Below are 14,090 nucleotides of genomic sequence, written 5' to 3' on the forward strand. Positions count from 1 at the left end.
GGGTTTGTTCATGCTGTTGAAATCTGAGCACCTGAAAGTTGAATGGAAAAGGAAACTATAGAGGGGCATCCAAGTATTGGAAACAACAAACGAAATGTTATGGCATGGCATGAGGCAAATGTAAGGATTGGCTATGAAATGAGAAAATGATTATGAAATTAGTGATAATGTGAAAGATTATGACAAAATGCATCTTTATTGATATTCATTTGAATGATAAAGAGCGAATGTAGGCTCTTACAAAAGAATTCTATTATATCTAAGGACATAACAGAATGTTAATGTTTGAGCATTAATCTAAAGACTTATAAACTACAAGAAGATCCTCGACAATCTAATTGTTTAACCTGAAACCCAGGGGACAAGAATGTATCCTTGAGACGTCTTTACTTGCGTTAGCTCCTTTTTCAATGACGTTTATACTGATATTCTGATAACCCTTTTCGATTATTAACATTGTGCCTTGTGCATTATCCCGCCCCGGGTATATCATTCCCGCAAACGTAAATGTTCTTGACAAAAGAGGGAATTCCATAGGCTCTCATTCTTGTTCTCGGCCTAAGGTTCTCACGATCCTTCTTTCCTGATCTTTCTTCCACTGTCTTCTTCTTTGACGCATGTCCGGCTGGAACCCTAAACTATATCGGGCCTTGTGGTGCACTGATTTTTGAGCCCTGACTATTCCTTGCAGATTTCTCCCTAAACCTCTTCTCGCTCGAGCTCCCATTCCTACAGTCAACTTAACACCCATTTTAGTATTTCTCGACAATTTAGGTACGGGAATTTTGTTTCCCTCACTGACGAATGTGGCATTGACGAATTCAAGGGATCGGAAGGAACATTCCACTGCGTCCTTGCTCACTTCAAGGTATGGCGTATCAGTAGAGATAGATGCGACAATGTCTTTTTCTCCCTCGACAGTGACCAAACAGCCATCCATGATAAATTTCACCTTTTAATGGAGGGGTAATGGGACCGCTCTAGCAGAATGGATCCAGGGTCTTCCCAAAAGGCAGTTATATGAGGGTGTAATGTCCATGAATTGGAACTCGACATCATATATGTAGGGACCCACTTCTAGAGAGATCTCAATTTTTCCCATGACTTCACGCCTTGTCCCGTCGAATGCCCTTACCGTAGAATGACAGGGCCTTAAATGGGACAGATCCATCAGAATTCTGGAAAGCGTGGCCAAAGGCATAACGTTGAGTGTCGACCCATTATCGATGAGCACGTTCAGTATTATGTAGCCCTTGCAGCGAGTCGTAATATGCAGTGCTTTCACTGAGCCTCTACCGTTGGGTGGTATTTCATCATCACTAAAAGAAATGAAATTATCCGCGTTTAGATTATTCACCCATCTGTCAAGCTTCTCAACGGATATATTTTTTGCCACGTAAGCTTGATTCAACACCTTCAGCAAAGCATTCCGGTGTGGCTCCGAATTAAACAGCAGAGATAAAACCGAGATTCGTGCTGGTTGCTTATTCAATTGTTCCACCACATTGTATTCACTGTGTGTGATAAATTTTAAGAACTCCTGTGCTTCCTCCTCATCCACAGGCTTTTTAGTTTCTTGCACCGGTGGAATTTCTTGCTCGACTTCGGCCTCATGCATCACTGCTTTCCCTTTTTGCTTCCAGTTACTGTTCTTTTTTACCGGTTTGACCTCTTTCGAATAACATCTTCCACTACGAGTGAAATGATCTACCTCCCCAACACTTTCAGTCATGGCTTTGGGTTTTTCATCTTCAGGTGTGACGATATTGACGTCGTATTTCCATGGTACGGCTTTGTCGTCCTTGTACGGGAAAGGAAACGGTACTTCGATTATCATTTTTGGTTTCACCGGCTCCTTCGTCGCGTCATAATAAATTACCAATGGTAGATCCGCGCTATAAGGGAGACCTGATGACTGGCTGTCAAAGGCACATATTTCTCTTTCGTTGGCCTCTTCTCTCTTATTAAAGATCTTAATCTCCTTATTATCCATCCGGTCTTGAAGCAACCTTTTAAATTCCTCACACGACTGAATATCGTGTCCTACAATTCCATGAAAATTGCAAAAACCTTAACCTTCTTCTTCGAGAATTCTATCGGGGTGACAAAGCAATCCTTTCTTAACCAGTACCTCCCAGATTTTCTGCAGAGGCGTCCTTATTTCCGAAACACATCTTCTGACTTTCCATTCGTCTTCTTTCCCCACTGTGCTCACATTTCCTTCGATATGGTTAGGGAACGGGTTCCAGTTGCGTTACTGGCACTATCGAATCGTAGGATACCTGCGTCAATGAGCCCTTGAACTCTCCTCTTAAAGGCTAGGCAATTCTCCATGGAATGCCCCTGGTTCCCGGCGTGGTATGCACAGCTAGCATTTGAATCGTACCACTTTGGGTATGGAGGTTTAAGGGGTGCCATGTAATGGGGAGAAATCAGTTGTTTCTCCAAAAGTTTTGGGTACAATTCCCAATATGACACAGGGATGTGAGTAAATTGTGGTCTCTCGGGATTAGGCCTTGCTGGTTTTGGTTCGTTTCTAGGCTGGCTTTGAGCAGATACCGTGTTTTGTGGGAATATGGTGACGGGTCTTTGGTTGTTCGTGGCGTATACGGGGTAGGAAGGAGGGGGTACTTGGCAGTAAGGGGTTTGATGGGGATAATAGAAATTTGGAGGTGGATAATTTCGAGGTCGGGGTTGGTTTGGATATGGATTAAGGGTATAACGGGTTCCCGTTCCCACCATGTGGGCTTCTGGTTCTTTCTTCTTCATAGGTGCTGCCCTCTTTGAACATTCTGAACCTTCCATTCTACCGCTCTTGACGGCATTCTCTATGAGCTCACCGGATATTACAATATCCATAAAATCTTTCGTGGCACTTCCCACTAGTTTGTCATAAAATGACGCTTTTAAGGTGTTGATAAAGAGAACAGTGATCTCCATTTTTGTTAGTGGGGGTTCCACTTGGGGCGAGACGTCCCTCCATCTCTGCGCATATTGTCTAAAGGTCTCTAACGGCTTTTTCTCCATCATTTGCAAGGTCATCCGGTCTGGCACCATATCTGATACATGCTTGTACTGGTCACAGAACGCTGATGCCAAGTCCTTCCAAGATCAGAACTTTTCCCTACTAAGCTAGTTATACCACCGAAGAGCCGATCCTGCTAGACTATCTTGAAAACAATGTACAAGTAGCTTATCTTCGTTCACGTAACCGGTCATTTTTCGGTAAAACATGACAAGATGTGCTTTTGGACATCTTGTCCCATCGTACTTTTCGAAATCAGGCACCTTGAACTTCGGAGGCAGGATTAGGTCAGGTACCAAACTGAGTTCTTTAGCACCTAGTACCGAGAAGGCTTCAGTACATTCTATTGCTTTGAGTCTTTCTTCCAAACTCCTATACTTCTCTTGAGCCTCGTGATCATCTATTTTCAACTTGGCTATTTTCACTGGATCATCTAAATCTGGAACTACAGGATTGGCAGGGGTTGCTCCGAAATTTGACATAAATGTTCCTTGCCCTAGATGAGCAAATGGCATAGGTCGTTGTTCCAAGCCTGTGGATTCCCCTTGAGTATACCCTTTTTGTGCTACGTGGGCATGTGGTGGAGTGAATCTTAGGGGATAGAGTGGATTCTGGTCATGATTAATTCTTGATTGAGGTTCGATATTGTCGGGGTTCTGCATGGGTCATTTTTCTTTGACCAAAACTGACATCATCTCTATCATTCTAGCCATTTGATCCTTTTGTTCAAGTGATTCCTCTCGAGATCTTACTATCAAATCTCTCGTTTCTTGCTGTGACTTAGCCAGTTGTTCTTGTAATTCTTTCTGGACTCTTTTTATCCTTTCGATTCTTTCATTGAACTCAGCCTCCATTGCTCTAGCTTGTCGACGCGTTTTATACGAATGGCGTGGTTCCAGATTTGAAGTGTTGCAACTGCGAATTATATGATTCTAACCTTAGCGAATGATTATGGGACATGTACATGCAATGAATGAATGCAAAAAGAGGCGTTGATTCCTATTTCAATTTCATTAGAAGAACTTCACTAGAAGAAATTTTTTTTACATAGAACGGATGATTACATATACGACTTCGCCCTAATGCCCAAAGTCTTAACTTTTCTAAGAAGCCAAGCTAAGCTTCGGCCTCGGTCTGATTCCGACTCGTACTTTAAGCTCAATATATCAGCCTGAACTGCCAAGGTTTGCAAGTGATCAGCTATCTCCCGAACCTGAGCTATAGCTTCGCCCATGACATAGTCTCTATCTCTAACCTGGTTTTGAGAGTGGTGAAGCTGTTCTCTGTAATGGTCATTGTTTGTATCAAGAAGTTCCACTCGATTTTTGCTATCTCGCAGTGCGGTCTCGAGTTCTTCTATTTTCCCTTTCAACTCTTCGATCCTGCTCAGACTAGCCTTCAGTTTAATTATCGAATTATGGCTACGATGTTGCTAAAGTAATCTTTCCAATTCAGCCACTCGAGCTCGTAACTTCTCCTTTTTGTTTTGGGTTTCTAACAAACTTTTCTTCAGAGTGTCCTCTCATACTCAGGCATCTTGAAACCTTTTCTCCCAATGGTCGGTTCTAGTCTTTTCCTCTTTAATCTCTTGACGCCATTGTTCCGATGTTTTACCTAATCCGGCAGTTTTTATCGTTATACGAAGCTTCTTGTAATTGGTTTTTAGACTATCTAAATCTTCCTCGGCCTTGTTATTTCCTTTCCTTAACTTCTCGGCCTCTAGCTTGTGGATATCGACGTCTAACCCCAACTTCATTTTATCTTCTTCTAGCTGCTCTATCTTCTTCCCCAACTCCGAGTTTCTTTTCTCAAAATCTTGCTTAATGATCTCTAACTCGGATGAGATGACCCGTAAATGCTCCTCTATCGGTTGAGTGTTCCCTTGATTCTGCCTAAGGATATTGTCGTTGACTCTCCTATCCCACCACCATTCATACTCAGAGGTCGTCATCGGGCCTGCGGTGAATCCTTTCATTCTTCGAGTTTGGTTCCATGCATCTGATATCTCGCGAACCCTCTTCTTATAATTGTTGTCTTTATAGGGGAACTCACATTGTGCCAACCCTTATGTCACCGGTATAAACTGCCTTGATCGATACTACCTTAACACCATCAGTGGAGCGTATCCAACGGCTTCCCATATTCCAGCCAGAGGGACCCAGTCAAAATCACCGCACCTATATAAGATCTCATCAGGAATCAACCATGGAGCCCCCCATTCAACGTCTTCGGCCCGTAAATTTTGGAGAATAGTTATCCACCTCTCTTCGGAGATGTCGTCCCGCCTCGATGTGGCCACTAATTCTCTTAATAGGAAATAATCCTTAGAGAATACCCGATAGGAGACCTTCTCCACCTTCCAAAAATGACTATGGAACCAAGCTAAAAGAAGCTGTGCGCAACCAATAAATCTTCCTTTGCCCGCTCTCCGACATGCATTCAAGGATCGAAAAGTTTCTACTAGGATTGTCGGGACAGGTGTGGTACCTTTATCAAGTCGATCGAATAAATCTGAGACGACTTCATCTATGTGTCCAAGTGCTTTAGGAAAGACGATCAAACCGTAGATGCTTAAGGCAAAAACATCAACCTTTTTCTTTGAATCTGGGTGTGCAAGGATCAAGTCCCTCAAATTCCTCCAAGGAATAAATTTACTATCCCCTTTTTCCTTGATGCGGGCCGTAACCCATTGTTCGCTCATCCCTGTGATATTCATCAATTTCTTCAAAAAGGGAGGGACGTTGACAGGTCTTGAATAAGCCCTATCAGCCTGAATCTTCGAGCAATTAAGTAACGCCATATATTCCTCCATTGTAGGTACTAAATCAACTCCTCCAAAAGTGAAGCAACTGTAAGCGGGGTTCCAAAATTGCGCGAGGGCCCGAAACAAGTACTTGTCCACTTTTACATCGAGCAAATAGAGTAAATCACCGTAGTTACAGTAAAAGAGTTGTTTGACTTCGCCATTCCGACTATTCCATATATCCTTTAACTCTTGCAGGTCGTTCTGAGTCACACTGATGCGAGTGAAATCCTATAACTCTGATTCATATCCCTCGGTCAAACTATCTCCTTTCTCCTGTTGCGTTCTCTTAGACCACACTCGAACGGCCGCATTATCCTCCACTCTATCAAGAAATTCTTTTTCCATGCTAAACTTTTCTAATTAGTAACCGAACGTAAATCAACACCCTTTTATGATGAAATGTCATACGAAAATAATCAAAATAAAACAAGTCAGTAATATATACAAAGAATAGAATTCAAAGCAAATAAGGAGTAAATAAGCACCTAATCAGGTAACCACTAGGGTTCGGTGTGGTTCTACCTAGGGTAGGCTCCTATGGCTCATTACATGTAGTTTGGTTCTAAAGTAAAGGTACCCGAACCAGCAGATTCCTTGATCCTCACCCATTATAGGTTCATACAGACCGAGTTCGATTCAGGGGAATACATTTCCCTACGGCTATACGGAGGTGAAAACCTCACGAAGACGCAGGTACGGATGTATCCCGAAAGCGATCCACTATCATATACGGAGGTGAAGACCTCACGAAGGAGTAGTTTTTCACTTCCACTTAAGAGGGTGAAATTGACCAATGATGCGATATGCAAAGATCCCTCAAAGAATTAAACCACTAAAAGCAAGCATATTATGAAGAGAGTCGCGAAAATAACAGACAACATGCAATGTAGTAAATTTAAAACCGATTTTCGATTTTTGAAAAAAGACAAAAAATAATCAATTTAAGGCTCGACTCTCGAGGTCCCCAGCGGAGTCGCCAAGCTATCAAAACCATTCTTTTGAAAACGGGGATCGACTTTATTTGAAAGTGAAAATTAAAACGGGAGTCGCCACCAATCTTTTATTAGGTGTGATCGAATCACTTTTGTTTTAATAAATCAATTTTAGTTTACTGAAACAGGGCCTTTGGTCTACGAAACTTGAGAGAATGAGTTCGGGAGTCGGTTACGTGTGAGGAAGGATTAGCACCTCGACACGCCCAAAAAATTGGTACCGATTTGATTAGTTAGTGTCTTAATGTCGAAAATTAAAAATCGGGAAGGGACTTGAAATATGATCTTTTCTATTAATACTGATTTTAAAATTCTTGAATTAACTTAAATCGATTTGTTTAAAGATTTCCTTATCTCGAGATATCGGAGTATCACATCCCGTAAGTTAGGACACAATACCATGAATTCCCGAGCACAAGGTCGTCTTTTAATTTAAATTGGAAATCCGTGTATTTCAAAACTTAAAAGGATATTTAGCTATTTAGAACCAACGAGAGAACTGAAACCTCGTAAGTTAGGGCACAATTCTTCGATGTTCCAAAATGCGAAACATTGCCTTATTTATTGAAATTAATTAAAACATGAGAAAAAAATTCCTAAAGTGAGAAATTAAAAATAGATAAACGACGCAAAAAATGATATCATTAATGAAAAATATTAACATGGAATACTAGAATATTAGAATAATAATAATGATATTTACAAAAAAGGAAAATAAAAACAAATCATGTACTAATAATAAAATAGGAAAAATGATATATTTGGTAATAATAATAATAATAATATGCACATAAAAATACATATATATGCATATAATAAAAGTATGTAATAATAATATCTACAATAAAAGAAAATATTAGGAAACGTACATAAAAAATACATAAAATTATTTTACAACAATAATATAAAATAATGATATGTACAAAAATATATATATGTACATAATATAGTTATAAAAAATATATATATTAAATTCGAAATAGGTAAATAATAATAAAAAGGGTAAGAATATACCGAAGCCCCAATATTATGGATTACTGAAATTAATCTCTTTTCTTCTCGGGCTGTTGAAATGGGCCTTTGTGGGTGATCTTAACCGGATCAGATTGCCGCCAATAGAGTCAGGCTGACCCGACCATTTTAAAATTTAATATTTTTTATTGTTTTTTTATTTTTTTAAGACCAATTTTTGTTTAGAACAATTACAAATAAAATCTACATAAAATATACAAAATCCAAATTACTTCAACCCAACCCAACACAAACCAATCTCAGCCCACTAACTTAATAATCCAACACAACCAACCCAACCCACTAACTTAACATAGCATCACCCAACCCACTAATTAACCCAAACTAAATTTAACCCATCAAACCTTACATAAACCAACCCATTAACTAAAATATTTCTTTTTTAATACTAACCCCCCCCAAAACAAACAAATCGCCAGTAGCAAACAAAGAAAGAAAGAAAAAAATCCAAGCTTCAAGTCGCCGAACCCCTCTTTCTCCTTCCACCGTGCGCGCCACCAACAGCTATCGTATGCGCCGTGTGAAATCAAGCTATGGGTAGTTGAGGTTTGGGTTTTGGGGTGGCTTATAATCGATTGGCTCGAGTATTTAGAGTGGGTTTCGGTTTGGGAGCTTGGTTGTGGTGTTAATGGTGGTTAGTCCTTGGTTGCTTGGTTGCTTGCCGGATATTGAAATTTTTTCTTGCTTAGATTGCTGAATATTCCTTTTTTTTTGGTTTTTTTTGCTGATTTTTTTTTTTGGAATTTTTTTTGCTCTTTTTTCTCCAATGGGAGAGAATCCTCTCTTTTTGGTGTGGTCTCTTGCTTTATTTCTACCATTTTGCTTCTTTTTTATGCCATTTGCAGGTAGTGGGTGAATAAGGAATAACCACCCATGTTTTTGGCCTAAAAATTTGGGAAGTGGGTGCCTCACGTAACCTGTCTGAAGGACCAAATCACAAATGCAGCAACACTTCTGGGGCTAAATGAAATTTTTAGAAAATTTAGGGTTAAAATGAAATTTAAGGAAAGTTTAGGGGTCTAAGTGAAATTTAAAGAAAGTTTAGGGGTCAAAATGCAATTTTTTTATTAATTTTGTTTTTGAAAATTTGAAAATTAAACACAAACTCTAGTCGGACAAAAATTTAATGCTTACAATCATCTTGTGTTAGTTAAGATATTTGTAGAGATTTAGGTTGAAATGTCTTTCAAGAACTAAGAGAAAAGGGGTGGGACAATATGTTAGAGAAAGCGACTCCCAAATCCTAAAAACAAAATCTTCTAACAATCATTTTCAATCACCAATCTTGACCTGCCCAGAATGTGGGTAAAACATATTCCTCAGCTTATCATACTTCTCCATATCAAAATTGTGAGCTCTAATGAGCCGTTTTTGCTTTGTGGTGAATCGGCTTTGGTAAAACCCTTCAAAAGAAGGTTCTTTGGATGTCTTGAGGAAAAATGTATAGGCAGCCATGAAATACATGGATGTGAAGAAGAAACATATTGGTTCCATGACATCCCATGACAGTTCCCAAAAGGTTAGCCTCATGAACCCCGCGGTTTGAACCACCAAATAGACTAGACCCACCCATAGTTCTCGACGGACCAATGAATTGGCTTTTGAATCAATTTTAGCCTTTTGCGTCTCCATTTCTAACAAATGTTTAATTCTCGGGTCATTTGGATTTGGTGTCTGTAAGGGAATCAAACCTCCCACAGCTTTGGCTACCTACAATCACAAAATTCAAAATAATAATAATTGGATTCAATTCAATTTCCCGGCACCTTTTTATTAGGGCTCCAAAATTAACATGAAAAATGAAAGAATGCTACCTTTCAGATTTCACTATCTAAACAACCACCCTCCACAAGCCAAAATGTTAGGGGGCCAAGTAAAATAGTGGACTTAATAACTTGTCATTAATTTAATATCATTTTTCATCAAATAAATAATTTATTTTATTTTTTTATACAATACTTAAAATTAAATAAAATTGATAAACACATTTTATCGCATTTGAAAATAAATCTTCTTATATTAACACCTATAAATTAAAACTCAACATAGTAAACCTTATGCATAATTTACTCTTTCACTAATTATTTTTAATAAATAATGGTATGGATACAGGCAGTGGGTGAGAAACATCTCTATCCCAGGAACCCAGGGTCCACTAGAAGTGTTGAAAACTGAAAATTGTGCTCTATATTGGGTAAAAATCCGGTCCAGAAATACAAAAGACAAAACACATGCACACGCACACAAAACAGTATCAGTTCTCGACAGCTGCTCCTCAAGCAAAAAAATCTATGAAATTGAAATTCGGAAACTATCATTTTCTCCCCCTCCCCCCCCCCCCCGGGCAATTGTAATGGTATAATCTTTAAGCAAAATCACAAATAAAATGGAATATAAAGAGATAATTAATTGCGAAAAAGTTGTACAGCTACCTGTTCGGGTCGCAAAAAGACGAGGTTTCCTAAGACGATGACGCCCCCTGACTCGTCAAGTAATTTGGCGGACTCCAATCCTAGTTTCGGATCCGAAAAACATTCTTCACAAATCCGAATGAAGTTTGAATAGGGAATCCAGTTTTTCCCGGTCTCTCTCAGCCTCGTTTTCATCACCTCCAACAGCGCCACCCTTAGCAACTTCTCCGCTTCCTGATCCGACAGTGCCGCCACCTCATGCACCGTCGTTTTCTCCTCCAAATGCGGGCTCAACCCCTCCAGTCGGATCCGGTCTTTTGACGTGCCAATTCCCCTTAACGTCTCCATTAAATTCTCTCTCATCGGTAGCTTCCTCATTGCCGGTGAAAGCATAGCTCCTTCATGAAGAAACCGACGGCACATTCCATTGCTGTTAACGTTAGCTTTAAAGTCTCCTTGATCCGGCACCATGTTGGTTACATTTTGCAGAACTCGATTGTGAGCCGTTGACGAAGAAGTGCGGCATCTAGTAAGAGCTTGTGAAGACATTTTCGAAATATTAAAAAGCTTCTCCACCAAGGTTTTCTTGAACATGATGAAATTAAAATAAAATAAAATAAAATAAAATAATAAATAAACCTTTTTCTTTTTTCAGAGTGGAGAAGATTTAAAACCTTTGCCCGTTTGGCACAATGAAACGGAGAGTTGGCCATTTTATAGTGTCCAACAATGGAAGAATATGAACAAAAAAGATGAGAAGAAAAATAGGTAAATGAAGATGGGAAATATCGAAGAGAGCGACTTAATCACCCTACACGTGGATGGCTAAGCTTGAACTTCCGAACGCCGTCGTATCATATGAAAAATTTAGCGTTGGCGCCTCTGACTTGCATAAAGCCGGTATAAAATATTGATCTATATGGTTGTAGGTGAGGGACTCATGGTAAATAGAACAGGGTGGCTTACATAGGAAATTTTCTGTGTTTTTGACAGGGCAGCTAACAGCCAAACACAGAAGTGAAACTGAAGACTGTTATGTTTTCACGCAAATGCCACATATGATTTAAAAATATAATAGGAAACAGTTTTAAATTAATGATTGACTGCTTCTTTTAAATAATTACTTCCAATATTGTTAATTAAAGTCACTGTTGTACTCATAAAGAGATTTTTAGATAAGGTTTTTTTAATGGAAAAATTAAACACTGAAATGGTATGTTAATATTGTTATTTATTAAAATAGGATGTTTGAAATAATTTTAATGGGTGAGAGGAGAGAGATGGACGACACTCATGTTTTTTTAACACAATAAATGAAATATCATTATAAAATAATGTATTTTATTTTAAAAGATAATTTTTTAAGGGTGAAGGGAGAGAGATAAGCAACATCAATATAAAAAAAATATCTTTTATGAGTGGAGGGAGAGAGATGGGCTACACTAGTATTTTTTGGTGCAAAAATACGATCTAAATGGTAGAGGGTAAATTTTGTATCGTTTTTGTTACAAGCCAATTTTGACCCACTATACCCATTACAATTAAACCTAACTACCCATTCAGCCCAATATTTAAACCCCATTTACAATCAGACCCACCACTCAAACCTTAACCTATCAAACCCACAACAACCTAATTACTAAACCCCAAATACCCATCTAAACCGAGAGGCCCAATCATAAACCCAAATACATTACAACAAAACCCAAACCCACTACCCAAACCTACCCTCAGCCCAACACTAACCCATACCCACTAAACTAACCCAACAGAAGCCCAAACCCCTTACAACCCAATACCCATTGAAACCCTAGCCACCTACCCCCATCGACAAAGTCACCTCAGCGCCGCAACACCCATGCCGTCTGCCACATCCGCCACCTGCTCCACCTGCAAGACAAGAAAGACACGCAACAGCAACAAAAAGAAAGCAGACAGTGTGACAAAAGAGGCTATAAAGCCGAATGAAAACGTTTGTAACGGGGTTCTTTTTTTTCGAATATTCAAGAAAAACCAAACAATACAAACACAAATCTATATTGAGAAGCAATCTAACAACAGAAAGGTGATTTCTTTGTTCTTTTTCCTCTTTATTTCTATTATCCTTAAATAAATAAATAAAAGATATCGAACCTTACCTCGTTTGGGGCGATCAGAGAGTAGAACCGAAAGGTTTTCTCCTGATTTCAGTTGGCTTTGTTGAGGTTTTTGAACATTTTAACTACAGATCTAAGGTAAGGGGAACCAAAGGGTAAAAAAGGGCCGATTTTGCGATTCCGGCCGCCGTATATGGTGGTCGCCGGCAACGGACGGACGGTGGTCCGATAGCCGGAAATCATCCATGCCAGAGCACTAAACCCTTTCCCTTTTTTTTTTTTAAAAAACAAAGCTGAAATGAAATTTTAGAAAAATTTTGACTTTTATACTATTTATAGAACGGTGCCGTTTTGGCATTAAACCCCAGGACATAAAACGACGCCGTTTCGCCCTGGGTCAGACCGACCCGACCCATACCCGCCTACGATCGCGTGTTTTTGTTCTTAGGGGCTATTTGCGCAATCGGTTCTTCCACATTTTTGGTGTTTTAAATCAGGTTTATATTTATTTATAAATTGGCCCCGAAGTTTGTTATGATTCTCGAATTGATCCTCCCTGATGCGCATTGTTTTAAGGGTTTTGGAAAATTGCTCTTTTGGTCCCCCATAGTTTTATGCGCGTTCTAATAGATCCTTTCCCCTTTATATTTTTTTAAAATTCGCCCCAAAGCTTTGATTTTAATCCAATTTCAGTCCTTTTTCATTTATTTTTCGTATTTACCTTGAATTTCATATTATTTTTCTATTTAATTCAGCTTTAAATATTAATCATGTTATATATATAATATTGTTATCACTATTATTTTTATATATTGTTACTATTATATTATATTTAGCTACATATATATGTTTTCTTTATGTTTCGTTTCTTACTATTATATGCATATATATTTATTATTAATATTGTTAGCATTAGCATTTTCACTTAATGTGTATATAGATATACATGTACGTATTAATAGTTTTTTATCATATGTGTATATTGTATATGTTATATTTATATTATGTATATATTTTTAATGTTATTAGTTGTATATTTCTTGTATATTTTCATGTATATATTTTATATTGTCTCATGTACATACTCCGAAATACTATTATATATATACATATTTTTAATACCATATTGAGTATATATTATTATTTTTATTTTTATTCCGATTATACTTATTATTAATATTAGTACATATATTTCACCATTTGTGTATATATACATTTTTGTGTATATAGTATTATTTTCGTATATTTAATTATATTATTCTAGAAAAAAAGTTATAATATGTATATATTTGTAAATATCATACTATTCATATATTTTTATGTTATTTCATATATATATATCTTTATGTTATTTGTTATATATTTCTTTTACTATTTCATGTATATGTTTTTTAAATACCATAATATTTATATATTTTTGTACAATCTTATGTATATATTTTATCCTTGTTATTATAAGTACTAGTATATGTTTTATTATTTATATATATATCTTTAATACATATAGGCATATGTTTATTATTAATAGATGTTTTCAACATTATTATTATGTATGTATATATTATGTAAATATTATATTATGTAAGTATGTATATATATATTTATATATATTATATACATTTTTAAAAAAAATATATTATATCGTTTATATGTTATTACGTATATATTTTGATATCATTAGTTATATATTTCTTTATACTATCTTATGTACATATTCCTAACACCGCT

At 37.5% G+C, this 14,090-nt stretch overlaps 1 protein-coding gene across 2 annotated transcripts; it reads right to left on the bottom strand.

Moving 5' to 3' along the window:
- Nucleotides 1-8,977: 8,977 nt before the first annotated feature.
- On the bottom strand, nucleotides 8,978-11,305 carry LOC107897523 (calcium uniporter protein 2, mitochondrial). Of its 2 annotated transcripts, XM_016823007.2 has the most exons (3): nucleotides 10,906-11,301; nucleotides 10,288-10,802; nucleotides 8,978-9,565 (listed from the first exon to the last, which is right to left on the bottom strand). In XM_016823007.2, the coding sequence occupies exons 2-3, from the start codon at nucleotides 10,735-10,737 to the stop codon at nucleotides 9,128-9,130; spliced, it is 888 nt and encodes a 295-aa protein (XP_016678496.1). In that variant the 5' UTR covers nucleotides 10,738-10,802; nucleotides 10,906-11,301; the 3' UTR covers nucleotides 8,978-9,127. The 2 variants fall into 2 exon arrangements, with proteins under 2 accessions (XP_016678496.1, XP_016678495.1); XM_016823006.2 differs by having other exon boundaries at nucleotides 10,288-11,305.
- Between the last annotated feature and the right edge of the window lie 2,785 nt (nucleotides 11,306-14,090).

The sequence above is a fragment of the Gossypium hirsutum genome, chromosome A10, assembly GCF_007990345.1.
Source record: "Gossypium hirsutum isolate 1008001.06 chromosome A10, Gossypium_hirsutum_v2.1, whole genome shotgun sequence".
Lineage (NCBI taxonomy): Eukaryota > Viridiplantae > Streptophyta > Magnoliopsida > Malvales > Malvaceae > Gossypium > Gossypium hirsutum.